General features: G+C 39.4%; 1 protein-coding gene across 1 annotated transcript; it reads left to right on the top strand.

Annotated features, from left to right (window-relative positions):
* The first annotated feature begins 1819 nt into the window (after positions 1-1819).
* Positions 1820-24149, top strand: LOC140246228 (serine--tRNA ligase, cytoplasmic-like). Its single transcript, XM_072325683.1, has 11 exons — positions 1820-2015; positions 3191-3261; positions 8654-8746; positions 10059-10217; positions 11264-11404; positions 12522-12677; positions 13958-14179; positions 15985-16114; positions 17730-17887; positions 18723-18852; positions 19702-24149. The coding sequence occupies exons 1-11, from the start codon at positions 1880-1882 to the stop codon at positions 19878-19880; spliced, it is 1575 nt and encodes a 524-aa protein (XP_072181784.1). The 5' UTR covers positions 1820-1879; the 3' UTR covers positions 19881-24149.
* The last annotated feature ends 1201 nt before the right edge of the window (positions 24150-25350 follow it).

Genomic DNA, 25350 nt, shown 5'->3' with positions numbered 1-25350 from the left:
GTATTCTTGTTATTATCATTTTATCATTACAATTTTAACAATATCATATCAATATTATACTATACCTGTAACTCATTCAAACACATAATGTTGTCTTGCTGATGCTTATATTTGCTTGCTTATCTGTTTGGTGCAATGTTATACTCGAAAGGTTTTGAATCCGTTGATGACTAACATTTTGGTGAAATTATTAGGATAAGGTCCGTTGTGACATGATAAAAGGAACAGGCGACTAGTTACTGGTGGTGATCAGGAGCCAAAAGAAGGGGGCGCTCCGGCCCCCTTCCAAACAGTAATATACGGCTCCTGTGTCATAATTATTGTCATGATTGTTTTGTTATATCTTTCTTGTTATTACTATACCATTATCGTTATCATCATTCTAGATGATGTTGGCTATTTTGAAGGTTCGTTATTCTGAAACACAATATATAATTCATTACATCTAGATGTTCGCTAATGCGAAAATGAAATTGGGTTGGTTAACCTGAAGGTTGTTTTTTGGGCGTTATTCCGAAAGGTTGGTTGATCTGTATAGGTCAAGTTGTTAATCTGAAAGTGAAAAAAGGTGCGTACAAACGAACCAGCTTCGGAATCATATAAGAACCTTATTTCATTTTTCGGATCAAAGAATCTTCGGAATAACAAACTTTTTTTTTTTCATATTTGGATTAACGAACCTTCAGAATAACGGACATTATTTTATTTACAGATTAACGAAACTGCAGAATAATGAACCTTCGGAACATTCACCTTGAGGAATAATGAATCTTGAATAATGAACTGCAACACATCATGACCATTACTAACATTACCATTCATAATGTTTTCAATATATTCCTCATAAAGGCATAGCGTGTTTGGTGTGAAAATAATAAATTGCAGCCTATAAGTATACCTATCCATGCTGTGTGTAAAAAATAATGAAAACCAGTTAAATGTTATACGGTAGTAACTTTATAGTATGATGATGCACTCAGTCAAGGAAGTCAATGCAGAAAACGAATGTCTTTTCACACACACTTACACACACACGCACACACATGACACACACACACACACACACACACACACACACACAAATAAACAAAGGCACAATGTTTTTCATCTTAGCATTTTAGCATATTATACCAGGATAGGCTCTTGTGGTAACAATTGGGCCTATTATTATAGGCTTATGACATAATATTCCGCAAAATGGCTATAAATCACTGGAACGTAATGGAGAGGTCCGATGTATTTTTCTGTTGTACGTAGAATAAAAAATCGGCAAATTGTCTGTTGCTCATCAATTTCATGCTCACTGATTACCATCAAGCTTGTAACAAAAAAGGGGGTGGGATACGGCGCAAGATGCATGCAAGAGAGATTCAAAAGTGTATGATGCAATCTTGAGCGTATGTGTGCAGTTCGAGGGTACAGTTGCGCTCACAGTCGTATTTCCTGTCATGCCTGTAAGCTAAAGTACAGCCGACTACTATACAGTTGATTTGTCGATTTATCGAAAACACAGCAGGAATGAATCGTTAACATTTTTATTTACATATGACTGATATGAGTAATTTACTGGTTTGAATGAAATATTGGATTTGAAAAAAGCAACCTCATTTCGGACGACACGCTTTTGACCTCAACCACGCGTCTGGATAAAAGGCTACTGCGTCTCAACGTTGGCACACATGTTCCATCCAGAGATACGAGCCACAGGCATACAGGTCTGTACAAATCAAATCAAATGCAATGCAGTCACGGTACGGAGGTTCTCCCACAACGCAGTAGCCTTTGAAAGCCCGAGCCCTGCCCACACCGTGTCGTGACCAGCCAACACTGTTACGGTACTGTAAATTTGTTACTGTAATACTTTTCTTGAGCGATCAAGATGGTGTTAGATTTGGAACTCTTCCGTGTGGACAAAGGTGGTGATCCCGAAAAGATCAAGGAAGGCCAGGCTAAACGCTTCAAAGACGTCACACTTGTCGACAAAGTCGTGGAAGCTGACACACAATGGAGAAAATGTGAGTTGAGCAAATTGAGCTCAGTAAGTTTACTGTGCATTAATAGTGTCGCTGCATTTACACTTGTGTTGAAAACTGAGTAGGCCGGCTACTACGCTGGCAGTGGATGATGACACGTCTCATTCTCAAGAGCTCATGAACGAATCATGTATGGTCGAATTTGTTCTTAATTGCAGCTACAACAGATTAGAGTCCCTTTTGAACAAGTGTGATACTGGTCTATGCTAGCCCATTTTGACAATAATTAATGTAAATTTAGAAGTTGTATTTAATGTTAAAGGGATTGTATAGTTTTGTTGGAGACCTAATTTCAGGTTTCTTACATTTTTTGGTGAGATGATGAGAAACCTCTTATGAAATATGTAAGAGCATGTAATTCCATGAAGAATTCAATGTTTATTTGATGAAAATTGGTTTTGAAATGGCCGGGATATCCAAAACAGAGTGATTCTAATAAAGTGTGGGACCCACCTTTTATTACAATCGCTTTGTTTTTGGATGTTTCAGCCATTCCAAACCCGACATTCATCAAATGAACTTTGAATTCCTCTTAAAATAGTATGCTCTGTACTATTTCATATGTGTTTTCTTGGTATCTCGCAAAAAGTTAAAAGCCCAATTCGCATCTCCACCAAATGTACCATCCCTTTAAATTTTGCGGAGCTCGCAATCATTGAATCATTCTGCACATGCAAACTTTTAATACACAGGAAAACGGGACCCCATTTACAATGGAGGCCTTCATTTTGACATAAACGCAAGAAAATCAAGGCACAACTCAACAAGGCAGTGTAAACAAAATAAGGAAAATGTGGGGCCAAGTAATTGCAATGTAGGTCTAGGTGGGCCTTGGGCCAGCCGCAGCCAGAGGCTGGCCTGCTACTGTAAACGGGCCTTAGTTATTATATTAGAATCTATATTCTTACTCGTTAAAGGTTTAGTTTCACTTGAGATATTAATTCATTAACTGGCAATCATATGATCTACTGTAAAATAGGGACCTATACTTGTATTTCCCTCATTTGCTATTTGTTTGCACACAAATGTTCTGTGGAAGAACACACCCCCCCCCCCAAAAAAAAAGCAAAATTGGAAGTAATTATAACAATAACAATAACAATGGGTATCTCTATTGTCTATATGGTCATATCTCCTCCTTTATCATTGCTTTGCAGTACGGTACCAAGCAGACAACTTGAACAAGATGAAAAACTTATGCAGCAAGCTGATTGGGGAGAAAATGAAGGTAAGCCAGCAGTACCCTATGCGTTGTGCCCATATTCTTGAAAGTTTATCAAGATTTTGACCTACAGCTGTATCTGTTTTTTAAATGATTAATTTATGATTAGACTTCCTCCATGAAACTTGGCTATTGTTTGTCATTTGCCAAAATTTCAGCAGTTTCAATAAACCCTTAATTGGGTTTATTGAAGCTATGGTCTTGATAAACTGTAGCATTTTTTTCTGTGATACCACACAGGGTTTTCTTTCTTTACCAAATGCAAAATTTATTACATGCAACAAAATAATTCAAAGCAATCAATGACATTGGAACAAAATATCTCAAACTTACAATTCAAGTTAACTTGCCATTCAGATGTTGTGATAAACTGATCTTATGCAAGTCTGAGGTTGAGACTACTGTACTATCATTTCCGCTCTTGCTCTCACCCTCTCTACTTCCAGCCCTGTTTTCTCTCCTCTCTGATAACAGTAACTCTCTGTTCTTCCTATGCCACAATATCTATCATCTTTCTCTTATCTGCTGTAAGACGCCAGTGGTTAGACTGGATGCATTCCTTACTGACCACTGCTGACCACAACCCCTTCCGTTCCCATGGAACTCACTGTATAAAAGATGTACATAGACTGAAATAAAGTCAGTCCGGTAATTGCAGCCACTGAGTCAACGTCTACTTTCTTTTGCGTGCATATAACCTAGCTATATACTTCACATATATATTAAGGTTATAATACTGGCGACGAGGATTAAACTTCTGTAAAATGGCTGGTCTGGTAGGAAATATAGAAGAATTCCGAGAGGGGATCGACTGGTGCCAATACATAGAGAGATTGGACCTGTACTTCAAAGCCAATGGGATTGAAGCAGAGGAGAAGAGGCAAGCTACATTGCTGACTGTCATCGGGCCAGCAGCTTACAGTCTTCTTCGCAGTCTTGTTTCTCCAGCCAAGCCAGCGGACAAGAAGTATGCTGAACTTGTCCAGGTAATGACGGAGCATTACACCCCAGCACCAAGTGAGATTGTTGAACGGTGCAAGTTCAACAGCCGTTTCCGAAAAGACTCAGAAACAATCAGTGAATTCATAGCTGCACTAAAGTCAATGGCAGAGCACTGCAATTATGGTTCTACTCTAGGGGAGATGATTCGCGATCGATTAGTCTGCGGCATCAGACATGATCGGATCCAACGTATTCTTCTAGCTGAGAAGAAGCTTGATCTCGCCAAGGCCGTTGACATGGCGACAAGTGTGGAGCTGGCAGAAAGAAATGTGTGTGATCTGCAATCAACACAGGCTCCACATGGAAATGGTGCAACAAACAAAGTGTTCAAGCAGCAGGCAGGACACAGAAAAACCGGAGCTCAACATCGCATCTCGTGCTATCGCTGTGGACAGGGGCACGAGAAGGGCAAGTGCAAGGCAGTCGACGCCACTTGTCATAATTGCGGAAAGCGTGGACACTTCGCGAAAGTCTGCCGGAGTAAGACTAATTCCGGGCAGAGGAAGGAGGTCCACACAAAGTTTATGGCAGAGACTAGCGCGGAAGAGTCCACACCATCCAGGGACAACATGGAGGAGCTAGAGTATTTCATGCACAATGCGCAGGCATCACCTACAAAGGAGGCTCCGATGTTGCTCGAGTTGGGGATTTCCCAAAATAACACTGTGATGGAGATCGATACAGGAGCTACACTATCGATAGTGAGCGAGGCAACTTATCGTGCATGGAAACATCAACCCCAGCTGTCACAGTCTGATGTGGTGTTAAGAACTTACACAGGGGATAAGATACCAGTAGTGGGCGCATGCAATGTAAATGTGAGGCATAATGCCCAGGACCTGGAACTCCCCTTGCTAGTTGTGGAAGGTGATGGGCCGAATTTACTGGGGAGGAACTGGCTAGCACGGCTAAAGCTGGACCCTAGTATGCGCATCCCCAAACCAGCAGACTACGTGCTAGTTATGCAACACCTGGAGTCGACACCCGTCACACCGACATCGATCAGGCAGTGGACCGCGAAGGATCCAACGTTGTCGCGAGTGCGCGAATATGTTCTTCGTGGATGGCCGTTAAAGTGTGATGAGGAAATTTCGCCTTATTTCAGGAGGCGGGATGAGTTGTGTGTGTATGATGGCTGCATAATGTGGGGAGCACGTGTTGTGATACCTCCACAAGGGAGAAATCAGCTCACTGAGGAGCTGCATGAAGCTCATCCCGGGATCTCGCGAATGAAATCGCTCGCTCGCAGTTATTTCTGGTGGCCTGGGATGGATGGTGACATGGAGAACAAAGTGAAAAATTGCAAGGAGTGTCAGCAATCTCGAAAGTTGCCGCCAGCAGCACCACTTCATCCATGGGAGTGGCCACGAAAGCCATGGTCACGAATCCACTTGGATTATGCAGGGCCATTCATGGGCCGTATGTTTCTTGTGTTGGTAGATTCGCATTCGAAGTGGATGGATATCTTTCCAGTCTACAAGGCAACCAGCTCAATCACAATTGAGAAGCTACGCGAAACCTTCGCGATACATGGCCTGCCAGAGCTTATTGTCACCGACAATGGAAGCGTGTTCACAAGCGACGAATTTCAGCAATTTCTACAGCTGAATGGAATCCGTCATGTTCGCACTGCACCTTTTCATCCATCATCAAATGGGCTGGCAGAGAGGGCAGTGCAGTCCTTCAAAGCTGCAATGAAGCGCATGACCAACGGCACAATCGAAACGAAGTTGTCGCGATTTCTGATGGCATACCGCATCACACCTCATCCAACAACTGGGACCCCTCCTGCGCAACTTCTCTTCAATCGCATTCCCCGTTCGCGATTTGATTGTGTGAAACCAAACATGGAGGAGCGCGTTCAGCGAAAGCAGCATGATCAGAAACAGAAGCACGATCAGCGTGCGAAAGCTCGCGATTTTTGCATCGGAGATCGCGTGTACGTGAAAAACTTCGCCAGCGGTCCGCAGTGGATGCCAGGCGAAGTCATCTCCATCGACGGCGTCCAATATACGCTGAGGCTGGCAGATGATCGCATCTGCAGGCGACACATTGAGCACATCCGACGTCGCTATGACAACGACGATATGACCGCGGATGTGTTCCTTCCTCATCCACGTGGGGAGGGGAACAACAACGCACAACAAGACCATGATGACGAAGCACCAGCACTTCGCAGGTCTAACCGCCAGCGAAAATACCCCGAACGCTTTGGGGAGCCAATACCACATTGAGGAGGCAGTTGTAAATAACACTTGTAAAAATGCCGGACACTTTGGACAATTCAAGGTTGAAATTAAGTTCAAAGTTAAGAAAGCATGATTTTGTAACTCCTTGTTTCACAGCTGAACTCAAATGGACAGTTCATTTGGACATTATAATTTTGGTTTTCGTGTGTTGATACATTTGACGTGGTACACACACACAGTTATACCTCCCTGAATATAAGAAAGGTGACTTCAGAATATAACAAACTGCAAAATAAGTCGAACAGACCGAATTGATTAGATAATGTATTATATATGGATATGTTGATATTTGGAAGCTTTGGGGATAATATTCAAATAAGATACTGATATTCAAAAGAATTAAGATTTCACTTTTGGGTTAAATAATGTTGTGTTAATTGATGAGAACCATTTTTGGAAAAACCAAAAACAATTCTAAGGGGGAGGAGTGTGATAAACTGATCTTATGCAAGTCTGAGGTTGAGACTACTGTACTATCATTTCCGCTCTTGCTCTCACCCTCTCTACTTCCAGCCCTGTTTTCTCTCCTCTCTGATAACAGTAACTCTCTGTTCTTCCTATGCCACAATATCTATCATCTTTCTCTTATCTGCTGTAAGACGCCAGTGGTTAGACTGGATGCATTCCTTACTGACCACTGCTGACCACAACCCCTTCCGTTCCCATGGAACTCACTGTATAAAAGATGTACATAGACTGAAATAAAGTCAGTCCGGTAATTGCAGCCACTGAGTCAACGTCTACTTTCTTTTGCGTGCATATAACCTAGCTATATACTTCACATATATATTAAGGTTATAATAGATGTAATTTGTATTCTGCCTTTAAGAATACTACCTGTAAATATGCTCTTTGCTCTTTTCTCCCAGTGAATGTTCTTTATGACCACATGGAGTGATCTTCTTTACAAGATACAAACCATGAACCTTTGTTGTTAACCACAATGTGCCATTTTTGTGGACATTGCTCACTTTAAAAGATCATTTATTGCTAGTCATGTAGATTACTTTTCATACAAAGGGAAATATAACTAATGACAATATCATTTTGAAAATAAAATGTGTAAAATCAAATCAAAGCTCCATCATGATGCATTGCATAATTGCAGCCTTGATCTGAACTGATAGAAGTTATGGAGAATGTGTGTGTACTTTGAAGAATGTTAATAACAATTCATGCTTACAATGAGTGATAAATACAAAATCCTGTGAGTGAAGCAATTTAAAGGTACTAGCCCACATTTGCAAACCCACGAAAATCAAAACTGCATAAAACAGGTCCAATATGACTTCAAGTACAAGTTATAACAGTAACATACCTCACCTGTTGCTCTTTGTCTATACCATTCGATAAAAGAGAGAAAATCATCGTTTTAAAATCAATTTTCAAACCGGGTCAACCCGACCCAAAATCGAATTGCGAGCGCGGGCTAGCTACGTACATTAACTTACACATACATTGTATATCGCATGCATGTAGTACGCGTGTGGACTGGAGCTATCGAGTGTTTTTATACGCATGCATACGGTGCATTTTCATTTATTTTTATGAAAGTAATGGACTAATTGGAACGAAATTTTGCACAGGTATTACTGCAATCATACCCAAACTCCATGCTAACTATGAGACCAATTGCTGCAGGTTTACAAATGTGGGCTAATACCTTTAAGGTCCCATTTGAGCAATTAACAGGTGAGAGTATTCTGATTGTGATACTTGTACAGTAGCTTTCTTGATGTACTCTATTACTAATCATGCTCAAAATTGATAAAAACAATGTATGTGTGATACCATTCATGAGACATTTTACCTTTTGTTCATTCCTATTTTCATGAAGAAAAAAAAAAACGGAAAAAACCAAAAAAACTTATAACTCATAACATATTTAGTTTCTGTGATATTTCAATGGGGATTTGATACCAGGCTATTTCTCGTCAACTAGTGCCTACAGTACAAAATGTTCTTATGTTTTGAAACAAAATGAAAGCATGTATGTACTGTACTATACTATGACAGCTAATTTACTACTCCTGTGGGATAACTTGATATGTCATTACTGAATATATTGAATCATGAAATTTATGTTAAACATGTGATTACAGTGGATATTGATGCTGGTTGTCTTTCTCTTTATGCTCATATTACAGAAAAAGGAACCAGTTGGTGATGAGAATGAAGCTGTACCAGAAGAAGTTGCCAGCAAGCTTCCTGAGCTCACAAAAGAAATCCTTGAAGCTCATGTGAGTTCAAAGGTCATGGTCTTTATCAGTGATGAGGACAGTAATAGCTTAGGCAGCAGTGACAGTCTTGTCTGCTTACATATCAGGCAGCTTAACCGAGAGATAAGGCTTGAATTGTGGGATCCAGACACCTGTGTGTCATTCTGCATAGTTCTTTTGTCATTAAAACTTTTTTGCTGAATTCATGTAGATTGTGGCACAGAGAAGAAATCAACAAGCTGGTTTATTGATATTTTCAAATACATGAATCATATAACACTGTGTCTGAGAATTTTGTAGCAAGCTGTTCAGTTTAGCTGCTACTACTAAAATAATTCAATACCTTAAATCAATTTGCATGCACCAGGTATTGTTATGTAGGCCAACCTGTTGTTTTCAGTCATTGGAATGCATTTATTTCCACATTGTGGAGTGGAACACTGTGATTAACTAAACTTTGGTGACTTTGAAAAAGCTGGATGGTTGACAAAAATGAAATTTGTTAAAAGAGATACACATTGAAAAATATAGCATATCTTTAAACTTGTCTTTGTTATATTGTGCTTCTGTATAGAAGTTTGTTTTTTGGTTTTTGTTTTGTTTTTTACAGTCTATGACTATCCTTGTTTTACATTTCATACAACACCCAAGTGGGATATTTTGCAAAAATGAAGACCATGCGAATGTTGTCTCTGATAACACAGTGCAATATACATTGCCTCTAAAGTGAAGAGGTGTAATTAGAAAAAAGAAAAAAACTGATGGTTTAAAATTAATGTCACTAATATCACGCCTAAGTATAGGGTAAATCTTCTTTTGCTCTGGTGTATACATCTTATGAAAGTATGTGAGTTACATTTTTTTTTTTTTTTTTTTTTGCATCTGAAGCCATGAGTGTGTTGCCAATGTTGATGTAAGACGGAAAGGATTAGGTACGGTTTAATTGGGGATTACTAGAGGAAATGGTATATTGTGATGGTGGGCTATTACATGACAAGTTTACTGGGAAGTTCAATGACATTGCTAATGAAGAGATATAGGAACTATGAAACTGTGGGAATTGTAAACAGGAGTTTACTGGGAAGTTCAATGACATTGCTACTGAAAAGATATAGTAACTTTGAAACTGGGGGAATTGTAACTAGGGTTTGGGGTGGACTGGATTTCTAAATGAACCAATGTTCAGGGTACCATCTTTCCGTCTTACATTGATATGCAGAGGGAAAGCATATTCTCTTTCTTTTCAGCCTTTTTAAAAATGCATCTTCCTCCCTTTCATTGTTTTAATTTAAATTTCGTCGTGTATCTCCCTCTGTTGCCCTGATTATGTCAGACATTGACTGTGGAACAACTGAAGAAGGTGCGACGACTTATAGACGAATCTATCGCAGACTGTGACAACAAGCGTTTGGAGTGTGAGGCAAGAAGGAAAGATAGTCTGTGGGAGATTGCCAACCACCTACATGAATCTGTTGCCATCAGCAATGATGAGGTGATTCAAACTTTTGTCCAGCATGTACAAAAACATCCTAATCATTTATTCTCTTAGAAATTTACAGCGATATGATCAGGTTGTGCAAATGTACGGTGAGCTACCAAGAAATGCTGCTGTAGAACTTTCACTAAGATTGCTATTGAGGGAGAATGACAATGAGTGCTTGCAGTCCCAATTTTCAAAGCATGCCAGAGATGGCCAGAGCGGACCAGAGTAATCAAGAACATACCTCGAGTTGGAATGAAATGCTCCCAAAGGGAGCTGTGTCAGCTTGAACAGAGCTAAGAAATCAGCCATCGGTAGAGCAACCTGTAATGTTGTCCAGAGCATGCCAAGGCAGAAATTACTGTGCCATAAACTTGGACTGCAGGCAACGTGCCAGAGCAAACCTTGTTGCTTTGAGTTTGTATGCTGTTTACATCAATACACTGGTAAAGACTATGCCTAACTGTGAAGAATAAACGCATACATCTATTAAAAGTTCCACTCTTTTCTTGTGAATGCCCAAAGCTTTTTTTGAAAATTCATTTGCACATGCGAAATTTTCCTCATACTGTTCTTGTAGCATGATTAACTGAGACTAAATGCTCCTTTAAAACTTGTGAAGGCTATTTCAAAGTATGCTTGGCATGGTGTCAGTGGGAAGTGCAAGTTATAGCATAGTTGGCTCATCCTTATTGGTTTCATTTTCCCTCAAACATTTGAAATCTGTATTTCTGATTATATGCACTATCTTCAAAATTAGTGTGTAATGTTCTATTCCAGGAGAGAAAGCATGTTCAAAGGACTAGCAGTTGCAATTATTGTGTTCAGGCCACACTTAGGAAAGAATTGATTAAAAGGATGTACAGTTTGAAAATGACTTTATAACAATGTATATTTCCTCCATGTCTTTCGTAGTATTGTCTCATATTAGATTCCTTTGAACCTCGTCTTGACTATATTTGAGCTGCAGTCCATGGATTAGATAATCATCTTAACAGGAATAACAAGAATTTATTTCAAAAGGGATAAATTTGTATTTGATTTGCATGTGACTGCAGGATGAAAACACAGTGGAGAGGACATTTGGAGACTGTACCGAGCGCAAGAAGTACTCCCACGTCGACCTCATTCACATGATAGACGGGATCGAGGCTGAGCGGGGGACTGTGGTGGCTGGAAACAGAGGCTACTTCCTCAAGGTAGGCTCAATCTGTCCAGGCAGTGGCCAACCATTCACCCATAAGAGCAAGGGGACAGTGGCTTATTGACCAACTACAATATGAAATAAAATAGCTGGATAGAAATAAAAATTGGCAGCCAGACCATAAGCTACTGAAATATGAAATTTGGTTGAGCTTGATGTTGGTTAGGTTGGATACCATGCACACGACACACACACACAAATGGATGAATGAATGGTATGCCAGTTCACACGAGCAGGAGGTGGCCTTTGTCTCACCGAATCATTTAGTAATTCAGCTGTGCAATATTTCGAATCTATTCCATTTATTAAATAAGTTTCAAACGTTGTCTGGCAGCAACCAAACACATAAAATCTCACTCACTGTTGGCGAGCTACAGATATGAAATGATCACATGAGGAAATTTTGTAGACGGTAGCTAATATGTCCAGAGTAGTCACACCATATATTTTTCGATAGTGATCCTCTTGTGTAAATTTGTATGTTTGATTGGTGTGAGCAAATAGTGATTCATATTGCACACTTTCAGATGGTGGGACTCGAGCTTTATTTCCTCATTACACATTTTCCTGTTATCATACAAGTTCTATCTGGTTGTTACAGTGCACGGTACTTGTCAGAGCAAAGCGAGTATTTTATTGCATAATTGCTGTCTGGGTTGTTTTTTTTTCAAACTTTCAAGACAGAAACCAATACAAACCAGCTGCAGCCTGCTTTTATAACAGTATTTTTCCTTTATGAGGTCGCTATGGCTATGTCATTGAGCAATAAGATAGGATGTTGAAAAAAATCACCACCATATGTGTAAATGTCACATGTTAAGTGTGTTACTGTAGCTTCCTCTGCACTGTCTTCCTGGAAGTCATGGTCAATCATACCAGTAGTTTCAGGGACTCTTGGTGATTGCACAGGTCTTTATGACTGCATACATAAAAGTGGTTTGTATTGCTTCCAAGTTCATTTTCATTTCTATAATTTCCTAAAATACCTGAAATGACATTTCCTTTGTGGGAGAGGGGAAAATGTTACAGAATATATTTGTGTAGGTTTAGAGAATGTATTTTATTTGTTTTGAAATGATGTGTACAATCTGTTCGTTTGTTTTTTCCCCCAGGGTCCAGCTGTTTTCTTATCATTAGCCGTGCAGCAGCATGCACTGCGCATTTTGCTGAACAAGGGCTTCACACCCCTCTACACACCATACTTCATGCGCAAGGATGTCATGCAGGAGGTTGCTCAGCTTAGCCAATTTGATGAAGAGCTTTACAAGGTATCAATCAACTCCCAGTGGGCTGTAACTTCACTTCAGTTTTGCTGTGTGTTACCAATGTTTCATGAGTGTCATAGTTGCCTCAGATAAATGTAATTTGCTGTTATGATCTCTGGAAAGAATTTCTTGAAACAAAGCTTTTAATAGAATTTCGCAAATTTTTGAACACTTAAAACATATTAACAATATTGTAAAATCTCTGTAATGGATAGTTGACATAAACCAGAATTGCTGTGTTACATGACTCGTTTTGTTTTTCAACACTGATAATACAAGTATTTAATGGGAAAAAAATGTCAAAATCATATACAGTCAAGAATATTATAGATTTCTTCGAGATAAGGTATACTAATTGCATTATGTGGTTTGTGAGTTGTAAAGAGATGCTCATGTATTCAAATTTATACTGCCATATGTGTTTATTATTCAAAAAGGTGTGGACAGTCCAATTTTGAAACTGTCACAAGTGTGTCAAAATATGTGGAGATTTGGTTGTCACCAGTCAACTGATGAGTACAGACAGTCAGAGTAAGGCACCATGAACTTGGTATTCAGTAAGAACAGGTACCGTGTGCCATGTCTTCAGTAAGAACACATCATATACCAGCCACAGGGTGGATATTGCGTCTATACTAGGCGATACTTAGGGATGGTACCATGTGCTGTGTATTCAGTAAGAACACATCAAATAGCAGCTACAGGGTGGATGTGTCTATACTAGATGATACTTGGGGATGGACAGGTACCGTGTGCTATGTATTCATTGAGAGCACATCATATACCAACCACAGGGTGGAGGTGTCTATACAATGGGTGCATTGGAGCGCTCTCTTAAAGCGAACTGTACCGTACCGTACCTGCGCCAGAGGAGCGTTCGAACGCTCTTTAAGTGCGACCGTACCGTACTGTACCGAGCCAAAAGTGGACCACTTCCCGATGTGCTCCAAAAGTGTACCAAAAGCGTACCAAAAGTTCACTGTAAAGCATGCGCGTATCATGCGCATACGGCACAATGCAAAGACATCATTCTCTTTGTTCAGGACAGCTGTAAGTAGTTCAAGTGCCAGGTGAATGACATTCTTGCTACAAAAATGTGTGACCTTTTCTAAAGATAACTCGAGAGGTACGCTTCCTCGACAGAGTGCTCGAACGCTTCAAATCTGGCACAGTTCGGTACGGTACGCTTTGGTTCAGTTCGCTTTGGTTCACTTTAGAGCACTCAAACGCACCCAATGTGATGCTCAGGGATGATCACTGACTGTATGTGCCATATTTTCTAGGTGTTAGGTAAAGGCAGTGAGAAGGCGGATGAGAACACGGTAGAAGAGAAGTACCTCATCGCCACCTCTGAGCAGCCCATTGCAGCCTTCCATAGAAATGAGTGGATGTCCCCCTCCGACCTGCCCAAGAAATATGCTGGCTTCTCAACGTGTTTCAGACAAGAGGTCGGCTCACATGGACGTGATACTAGAGGCATCTTCAGGGTCCATCAGTTTGAGAAGGTAACCAGGTCTTCACTTTATTTTTGTTTATAAATTACTGTTATCATTGGGGGTTTTTTGTGGGTTTTTTTTTACTACCAGCCCATCTTCAGTATTATGTTTATGCTGAATCTAGACAGCATCGAGACTAAAAAGTGGAAACTGTCATTTAGACTAAACAGTGCAGAAATTGTTTGCATCTTTAGTGTGATTGCACTTTGTCAAGGCAGATTATCTTCAGCCACCTCCCCAGTTGGAACTTTCAACTAAATACCAAAGTAATATTGTGAGCCACAGAGCCTACAGCTGACTGGACCTATCTATAAGTGAGGTGGTGGTTTGAATTGGTACGCATGGCGAGTCACCTCAACAACTAATATGTGACGGCTGTTACTGTCTTGCAGCTGTGGGTTTCGTGTTGATACTGAAATATATGGATATCTTCTTGATCTTCTATGAAAAATATTCAAATTCAGTATGAGAGTATATGGGGAAAAAAAACTTCCCTGTGATGACACAACGTAAAAGCCAGTGAGTACAAGATTAATCAAGCCATGTTGACTGGAGTTCTTTTTTTCTTCTTCTTCTTCTTCACCATCTCCTCCTTCTTCCAGCTTGTCCCATTTAGGCTGCTGGATTGCTGACATAAGGGGGGTTCACACGTACACCAATTAGCGGGATACAAATCTCGAGATTTGCATCGCGATCAGTATCTCAAGTTTTTTGCACGTGTGGACAGAAAAAACCCGAAAATTAGCGCGATAAACATCGCAATGTAAATCCCAAGACATCTTGCGCTAGTTCCTCAATTAGCGGGATAATTCGCCCGGCGCTGGTACATGTGAACAGTCGGAATTAGAATCTCGAGTTGTTATATCCCATCATGCAATGCGCACATCACTACAGCAAGGCCTCTGCGAAGAGGTCCTTCACCTCTTTGGCGCACCACAACAACAGTGCGTGAACCACACCACTGACGCGCAAAAAACAATGGACAAAGGGAAGTGCGCGCAGGCAGTGATAGAGAAGGGCGCTGTGTGACCCAGTTTGCAGGCTTTGCTGTTATCTTGATCGACAATTAGTGGGATAATTCTGTACGTGTGGACGCTTGCAAAAAAATCAAGATTCCGAGCGCGATCGCTATCCCGCTAATCTGGAGCGTGTGAAGGGTTGCAAAAAATCTCGAGATATGGAGCGCGATCGTCATCCCGCTATTTTGTACGTGTGAACCCGGCTATAGACATGAATAATTTTTACATCTCTCTATCCACTATCTTTTCCTTCCCTTCCTTCAAGGGCTGTCAAGGCACCTTCTTTGTGGTCTCCCTCTCCATTTTCTTGGCATCTCTATTTCCAATGTCTGCCTTCATATATTCCCCTCTCCTTGCTTTGTTTTGTTGATTTTGTTTAGTCCAAACTACCACAGCCTCGTTTGTCTGCATCTTTCTCCCGTCCAGACAGTGCCGCGTCTGTCCCAATACTTCTTGTTCTTCACACTGCAGGCCTAGCATCCAGCTGCACATTTTCATGTCTACCATATTCGGCTTTAACTCTTGCCATTTTCAGAGAGAAGTAGTCTCTATGCCACTCAAAACTCCCCATTCAGTCACTGCCTTCTGAGTCTTTCTGTTTATTTGTTGTTACTTTTCTTTTGTGAAAATCCCTTTCCATTGGGAATCCCACTCATTTCCACTTACCCCAAATTAATTGCAATCGTCTGCAGTGTTGCAGTTCTGTGAATAAAATATGTTAGGATATGTTGTTTTTATTATTTATCTCCATTTATTGTGTTGTCACTCTGCTTTGTCTTGTCTTTGTACACACAGATAGAGCAGTTTTGCTTCACCTCACCCCATGACAACATATCATGGGAGATGTTTGATGAAATGATCGGCAATGCTGAAGAATTCTGCAAGTCTCTGAGCATCCCATACAGGATAGTGGGTATTGTGTCAGGTATGTGCCCATTCTCACTTAATTTCGGGTATTCATTTTTAATGAGATCAATTTGTTTGATGTACAGTTCGACCTCGATTATCCGGCTTGGACGGCAGCTATATACGTTAACATTGTGTCTCCCATATCCAGCCAGTTGGCTTATCCGGATGAGCGCCGGTTCCGACATGGCCGGATAATCGAGGTCGAACTGTACTGTCTTAACAGCATGTTAAAAGTAAAGTGTTAATTTGTGCAGTAAATGAGAACTTTACCTGTATAAAGGTTAAACTGAAATTGAAGCAACTTTGTAACAAAGCATTGATCAGAACTGGACACATTCTAATTGTGTTCCTACAATTTGAAATTTAGCAAATTGCCTAACGCTGCACCCGCTTGGGACCTCAAAATCATCATCTTGATCATTTGTCTTTGACATTCTTCATGTAAACATCTATACTTCTCCCTCACGCATATAGAATAATATGTCTTGTGTCTTGCATTTGTGGAGATCAAATTCTCCCCCCCCCCCCCCTTCCCAAAGTTGCTTAGGCTATTGTGGCATATCCATGCCGAGAGTGTTATCAGACAGGGAAATTGATTCATGTGGTATAGACTAGCAAGGGTATTCGTGCTGTTTTTACATGCTGAAACAAAAATGAGCTCAGATTTCATTAATGCTGAAGTTATCAGGAAATTCTTTATTACCCAAGCGAGAGTGTAAAGAAATGCAAACCCAGGAGTGTTTGCATATGTAGGATTACGAGGTGCCAGTAATGGGGAAACTGAATAACTCTAGTGGGTCAGGAATACTTCTGGGAATTGATCACGTAATCAAATATGTTACCTATCACCACACACCCAGTCACAGTAGCACCCCGATAAAGCCATGGAATATTCAGTTTATCTAGCTTCCATGTATTTGAATACTCCAGACCAATAGCTTCTCACTGACAAATGCTTTATTTAATGCTTTCCTCAGAAATAATCTACCACAGAAAAGGTTGTGGTCACATATTCCAAAACATTTCTGTAGGTGTCCAGTTAAAACTTTTGTTCTTTTTTTGATAGGTGACAGCTGTGCATTAGTGTCTCACTGCCTCTAAAAGTCACCATGGATCTCTCAGTGGTTAAACGCAAGGCTTTATAGTGAAACATGCATCAGATACCACTGAACTAAGCAAAAGTTATTCTGTGATCCAAGTGCTTTTTAGTGCTATATGTCGAAAGTTTCTCATGTGTCTTTATGGAAACAAGTATAATGGTCAACAAATCCTTGTTCCTTTTTTCAGTGGTTGGTAGTAATGGTACAGTGTGAACACTCAAAGTATCATGCGAGTGCTGCATTATGAAAATTTTAGCAGTTAGATACTGTTGTCAACAAATGACATGTGGCTTGGAAGTAGGTAGAGAATGTGCAAATCTCTGGTTTGTTTTACCATCTAATTTTCTGTATTAGTGTATTGCTTTATGCCATTGATGTTTTTATACCCAACAGCTGTGTATCAAACATATTTTCCTTTTATTGTAACTCCTCACCATATTTACTGTAACCCAGCTATGTTCTCAGTGGCTGCCCTGTGTTATATCTTCCAGTTGTTAAAGATTTGAATAATTCCCCCATATCTCTCTGCAGGAGCTCTAAACAATGCAGCAGCCAAGAAGCTTGACCTGGAAGCCTGGTTCCCCGGCTCGGGTGCCTTCAGAGAACTGGTCTCCTGCTCAAACTGCACTGACTACCAGGCCAGACGGCTTCTCATTCGCTATGGGCAGACCAAGAAGATGAATACCAGTGTAAGCAAGCCAATCACATCATATGAATGCACCCCACCGTTGAGGGTTCATACTACTGTTGTATGTCTTATCCTTAGCTGTCTGTCACCTCAAGAAACTTAGTTTTGATGGATTGCTCTGATTCTGTACATGATTAATTGAGTCACAGTTAAGGTTATGAAAATGTATAATTTGTCTACTAAACCAGGTCTGACAGCTTCATACTATTTACATATTTTTTAAGAGAAAAAAGTTTAATATGAGTCACAAAAAAAAGAAGCTTAATATTGTTTCCTTTCATTATGTGTTTTGTTGGAAAAGCGAATGCTGTCATTTCTTTGTGACATGTCTATTGTGCAGCTACTAAAGTCAGTATCAGAACAATCTAAGGTGCAGCATTTCTATAACTTTGCTTATTGCAATACTGTCCTGGGAGGACACTGGATTTGACCCTCGCTGGTGAATAATCCCAGTCAGACCAAAAGTGTTGTACATAAACTTATGGCTTATTACTTTTTCAACAAGACAGTTGTCTTATGTTTGATGATGATATGAACTTCTGTTGTTATTGGTTTTATCAAGATCATATTGATTTGTTGTTGGTTGAATGGTTTGTATGTTGTTGGTTGATTGGTTTGTATGTTGTTGGTTTATTACAGTTGTATGGAGGGGGGGGGGGGGGGACTGTTCTAGTACATAGACTAAACCTTGTTTCATATCATTGCATATTGATAAAGCCATTTCATCAAATGTGAAGAAAGACAATGTCAAGACATAAAGCTGGTTACAGGTGCATATGAGAAGAAGCAGTGAATATTCAGACTTTGTATAATGCTGTTTTTGTTCTTGATCCTAGGCTGAATATGTTCATATGCTGAATGCTACAATGTGTGCCAGCACCCGAGTGATCTGTGCCATCCTGGAAAACAACCAGACGGAGGAAGGCATCGTCGTCCCTGAGGCTATCAGGATGTACATGCCCGAGTGTGAGTGATAGTACGGCTATTACAAATTGAAAGACTGAGGTCTAAATAGTACATTATGGATGAATAAGAATGGATGTATTGGTGTTTATGTATACATGTATGTGGGTGTTACCATTTTGTTAGTATTGTCAGTGTAGAAGTGTGCATAAATTATGTAATGACTTTATGCATGTGGTTTTTAAAAAAAAGTAAAAAAAAAAAAAAAAAAACACCCATCAGAGACATGATTGTAGAAGGGGAAGTGGGAGATATGTTATTTATGTCTTTGTAGAGTTTATGTTTGTCATGCATGGTTGCCTGGTTGTTACATATGCATAGGATGTGTGCAAAGTTTGCAGCAGAAGATTGAGATATTGTGTAGATAGACCAGTCAGATGAGATTTGATTTGAAAACAAACAGAAAGTTAGGTGGCTGATGTCAGAAAATATGGCTGACTAGCTGTAGGAGAAGATGGAGTCGTGTGGTAATGAGGTGAAGATTATTGATACTATCATCTACTGTATACGCCATATACTCTGTGGGATTTTTATTTCCACAAATTTTGTGAGTTGGATGCTATTCGCAAATTTAACAACACATGAAAATATTTACTCTGATCGCGACATAAATGCCACACGTTTCTCCATTCAGTACCATACTCCACAAACGTGAATTCAACTACTCGCAGAATTGTCAGGAAGTCCCGACTTACAAAAAATTAGACTTGCTATTCAATACATTCTGTATATGGCATACACAGTAACTTGAGTGATTATTCCTGTATCTAGCACTCGTTGCTTTAAGGTTTGATCACGGTAGGGAATCTAAACTGGATTGACATGTCTTGATCATCTTCTGGTTCTCAACAGCATGCAGAGAGCTGATCAAGTTCACCAAGGCAGCCCCAATAGATGAGCAGCAGACCAAGAAGGAGAAGAAGCAGAAGGAGGGAGGGAAGAAGAAGGCCAAAGGTGGCAAGGAGGCGGCTGATGGGGCCACACCCGAAGACAGTGTCACTAAAGCAATGGCGGGGGTGAAAGTTGATTAATGTTGACTTCTCCTGTCATCACACTCTTTCCAAGAAGAAAATCACTCCCTCGTTGCAGATGGTTTTACGTGTTGATAATCTATACTAGCTTCAGTCTCATGTGGTGACGAATCATGCTTACTCAGAAAAGTGAGGCAAAGTAAATTGGGTAGACATCACCCAAGATAAATGTTATTGTTTATCATCTGTCACTTTCGTTTTGGTTATTCCCACAAGATTATTTGCCTTGATAACCTCATTTGTTTTATAATAATCAAGATTAGAATCAAGTTTCGATAGAAATTGGTGTTTTTATGTCAGCATACACATGTAGAGAAAGGCATAACTAGAAGTGGTGGGATCCACCTGGAGTGTGCTGTTATTATGAATGCAGTGCATCAGGTTCTTATGTTGGTTACTGTCTGAATGTAACCTGCATCTCTGATCCAAGTCAACTAATGAGTGCTAGACTGACTGTGGCAGCTGAATTATTTAGATTATTATTATTATTATTATTATTTATTCGGCTTTCATTCACAAATATCATAATACATATTTCGAAATAAACTATTATTTTATCAGTTGAACTTCGTACCTCAAATCCAGATTGTATCCCCAAAGTTAAACAGTGCCATTTTTCGTCTTTGCCCAAAATGCACCTGCATACTGTGAATTGTGAGAACAAACACACAATTTTGATAGATTTATGTGGCTTTCTGCAAGGTTGTCACACCTCAGACTTTGCTCATGTTTTAATCCCAGTAACATCTATGTCTGTTTGAAATTTGAAGTATATTTACCCTCGAAAGCTTTCATGAGTTTTGCTCTTTCTTTTCATTGGGTTGTGTTGTTTCAGATTTTTGTTGTCAAATTTTGTTCAAGAAACACAAAAGTTACAGACACCAGAAAGTGAAATGGAGTCAATGAGATAAGTCATTATGTAAGCTTACATCAGCTGCATTACGTGACCATTCCTTCACAAATCTGTTAGATATTTGTATAAAGACTACTGAGCTACATTTGCTTGCAACTGTGCTTTTGAAGACAATTGAATGACAGATTTGGGGACAATCTTGTTTAATACAATCTTTAGCAGGATGATGGAATATTGAGTGAAATTGAATATGATGATTCATGCAGGTTGTAGCAAACTTTCCAAATCTCTTCCCTTGCTTGCATGTCTTCATTGAATATCATTTGATCTTATTGGTGGTTTGCATTAGAAGATATTATAGAGCACTTTGAGTTTGTCAATACTTCACTATTCTGCTATTCTTCCAGAGTCCTTAAAAGTGTCACAGGACCATTCAGCTGTGACAATCAGTATGAAAGACTGCTCTTTATATATGGCTATCCCATCTTGGAAATCAGTTTCATAGAAGGAGGACAAAGATGCTGTGGTTCAAACCAGGTTCTGGTTTTACTGCTCCACTGTCAGGCCTCATTCGGTTATGAGGATCTGTCATTAGGGTCTGTGCATTCAAGACTAGACAAGTGTCATTCGTGTGTCAGTGACCTATCCTCACTTGACTTAGGCATGCTGTATGTACCCTCATTTCAGAGGTTGCTATAAATCATCCATCATGTTTAATCCAAGTGTGCACATTACACTGACCAGTCACATCTATCTTTCCGTGCCATCTGTATTTTACACGTCTTATCGTCTACCATCTGTCATCACTACTGCTGCTTCTCTCTCTTGAGGTGGGAGGCTGCTCTCTCTCATACACTGATATAAGGTCAGTGTACTTGTGTGAAAGTGCCTCGTCTTCCCACCTGTGTTAACCTGGTAAGGACGGTTTGATTTTGCTACAACACACATTTCCCATAGACACTTGCCCGAGTATACTCGGGACTCGTCCTCAACGGGTTAAGCATTTTACCAGGCATAACCTGTGGTGTGAGAGAAACTGTCTCTTAGCTGTCTGCTTCTGTCTAAATTCCTTCTTTATCTTGCCATAATACACAAGAAAAACTCAGTGTGGTTTACCAATTATAATCATAGCAAGGTATAGCATGCTTTGGCAGTTCTGAGTCCAGACCACTGCAGCTTTGTAGATATTTGTTCTTAACAAAAAATGAAATCGATGATTAGAAAAGTTTTATGTGTGATTGAATACGAGACACAAACAAGAACTTCTTGACAATGATGTGGAAGCATGTTTCTGTGAGGTTAGGAAATGGCCTGTCAAAAAATTGGTTCCATTTTCATCAACCTGTATGTTGTTACACACTTCAGTTTTTGATGCATTCACCCAGTGTTAGTGCTTCATAGCCAAACTTTTTGTGAATGCTTCTAAGTTCTCAACTGAATGTATTTTCATGAACAGAACTTGCAGAAGTATCACAACTTATGTTTTAGTTATTTGCCTAGTGAATAGGGAGATATCCAAACATGACCACACATGTGAATCCTGTACATTCCTGTTGATATCGCCAAAACTATCAAACCAGAAAGTCCATATTTAGTGCCAGTTGAAAAGAATTTTTCAAGTTGGAATGGAGATTACAGAGTCATTCTTATGGAAGCATGTATTCATTGCCAAGGAGAAAATATAGAATAGAATTTGTGACTAAAAAAGTAGAAATACAGCCAAATCAGTAGTAGCATATGAATGGCGTCTTATACATTTCTGTTGATGAAGACTGACATTTTTTTTTCTGTTTGTCCCTCATACTGAAAGCTGTTAATTGCAGCATTAATACTTGTAATTTTAGAAGACATGCTAACCTGGTCATGTGCATTTGTGTATTGTTAATTGGGATGAATGTGCAGTTTGCAGATGGAATGTAAGACACTGTATTAATGTCTACACAAGGATCATTTGCTGTGATAATATTCTGATATGGAGAACAAAAATAAACAGATACAACATTAATGTGTTCCTGGATGCAGGCTGCCAAAATTTCTGTTTGATATCATGGTTCAGCAACATTTTGGAGTACATGGATGAGTTCCTCACTGTTCTTACATTTGCCTATAGAGAACATGCTGGTGGTTTCTAACAGAGGATGGTATAAACTGTAGATTAGCACTGGGAAATTCTGTGAAGGAGATGCAAGGTAGCATGTTGTAGGATATTTCTTGAATGCATTTTTTTTTTAATATCATGCAATGCTAAGTTTACATTTATTGATAGCGAGCGCATGTGTTATTTGGATAGAGTGGTGGCCAGGTACAATATGGTAAGAACAATATTTAATTCTCTATGATACCAGTATGTAAGTGGAGTGACATAATCATAAATGCTGGTTTAATGCACTGGTATAAAATGCCATGAGGTGCTTACATGTGGAAAGGTCCTTTATTTAATCGCCTTATGGTGGTGAAAATCACTCTCATGATTAAATTCTCGGTCAAACATGGCTCATTCACTGGTCCTAAGAATAGCCCTGAAGTAAGTCACATGCAAACTTTTTTTTTTTTTTTTTTTTTTGGTATCTTTGGTATAGGGCTTGAGAGGCTTTGAGTCTGTTTTCCATATATCGGATTTATGCCTTGTAAGACTTTACACTGATCCATACATTATTGGTGACCCATTTGCTGAAGACCAGCACTGCTGAAACTAGGCACTGATCTACAGGGAGTGGAAACAAACAAATAAACAAACAAACATATGTAACTCATTCTATTTTAAGCCATTAGATAATTATTCACAGTGGCAGAAGGGCTCTGGTGTGTATCCCCAAACAAATATGCTGAAACATGACTAGAATCTCAATGCACACTGATGTCCGCTTATTCGTTGGGTTTTGCAATAGCTAATATTGAATTTGTATGTACCTTTGCCATGGCTAACTTGTAGCCAGCATGACCTCACATTCTGAATGTCTTTATGTGGATCATACAAATAATTTAAACTTAGTGTATATATGTACTGTGCCCATGTGTTTGGTGCAATGGACAATGACAGAAAAATTATTATTTTAAAAGGTCACGGAGATGGAACAATGTATGGCAAAACATTGTTTAAAGGGAATATACTTTTTAAGGTGTGAAGAGTTGAATCTGTGTACATACACTTCCAGCGTAGGCTTCAATATGTGCTGTCTTCTGGCTTGCCTCTGCTTCTAACTCACTTCACCGTCAATGGCTTCATTTTCTGTGAGGGTTTTGTTTTTTTCTTTGAATAAACTATTGATAATCAGTGATGTGTGTCTATGTCAGCATGAAATATAATACTGTAAAATTGTTCTTCATGTATCAATACAACATTTTGTCCCAGTTGATCAACATAGATATCAAATTGTGTACATTCACAGCAATGTACAATAAATTCATAAAGGAAACCAGGAGTATGAAATCCTTTTGTTTGTGCGACATGTGTTTGTCTTAATCTGAAGACTTATTGTATCATAATTTACACCGACCTCCCCTCAGTTCAGTGAAACCTCCAAAATTACTGCAGAATGGTCTGCTATTTGTTGACTCTTTTTCATGTGCAACATTTGGAAAGCAAATTTGCAAAGGGCAGAGAAGGAACTCTTAAATGAATTAAACAATGAAATACAAACACAATTTTGAAGCAACAATGGAACTTTGCTTGTATGTGTGTATGGCCCACTACAATTGTGATAGATCCTGAAAAATCACTTGGCATTTTTCCTGCCTAGATTTGTATTTTCTTTGTTATGACTGTCAGTGGTTTTCATTGATTTGTAAAGAGTGAAATGCAAAACCTGCAACCTTGGTGACACAATCAAGGGTTAAATTTTAGGCCAGTACAGTTGAGGTTGGTACTGGACATATTACAGTCAGATCCCTGATTCTGAAGTGGAAGGTCGTAAACCTTTATTGACTTCAAAGAAGAGGAGTCGTTTGTTGTTATTCCTTCAGATTTGTTGTAGAGATGAAATTATTTTTTCAATTATGTGAAGACATTTTGACAGATTGAGTTGGGGTGAGTATGCCGTGCACCTCAGCACACTCAATTCAGTTTAATTCAATTCAATTCAATTTATTGATTTCATAAAAGCAATACAGCCAATATTTTGTACAATAGTCAAATGTCGAGGAAACCACAAAAAAAAAAAAAAAAAACATTGGCTTGAAGATTTTGATTCCCTATACACGAGTTGCATTTCGCGATCTGGAGGTCTGTCTGTTTGTGACCATGATGTAAAATTTCCCCTATGTAGACTTGTGCTTATCACATATTACCTTTGACAATTGTGTTGCTCACCAGATTAACTACTCACTTGGTCAACTCTCTGTCTGTGACTTTGTTGATGTATAGTTTCCTTTTGATTTGCTTTGTGTGTAAAAATACATGTATTTAAACATTGAACACACATTCAAACCCACATACTAGGCATGCATACAGACAGAATTCACACATAGTAAAGGCAACATGATCAAATATTGATTTTTATATTTTGGATCGAAAATTAATCCTTTAGTGAATTGTTCAAAGAGTTCACGTCTTTATATGTATTTTTCAACTATGTCACAATGTTGGCCTGTTTGACACTCCATTGTATACTATGTGGA

This window comes from Diadema setosum, chromosome 2 (genome assembly GCF_964275005.1).
Source record: "Diadema setosum chromosome 2, eeDiaSeto1, whole genome shotgun sequence".
In the NCBI taxonomy this organism is placed as follows: Eukaryota; Metazoa; Echinodermata; class Echinoidea; order Diadematoida; family Diadematidae; genus Diadema; species Diadema setosum.
This window is presented reverse-complemented; position numbering and strand designations above follow the sequence as displayed.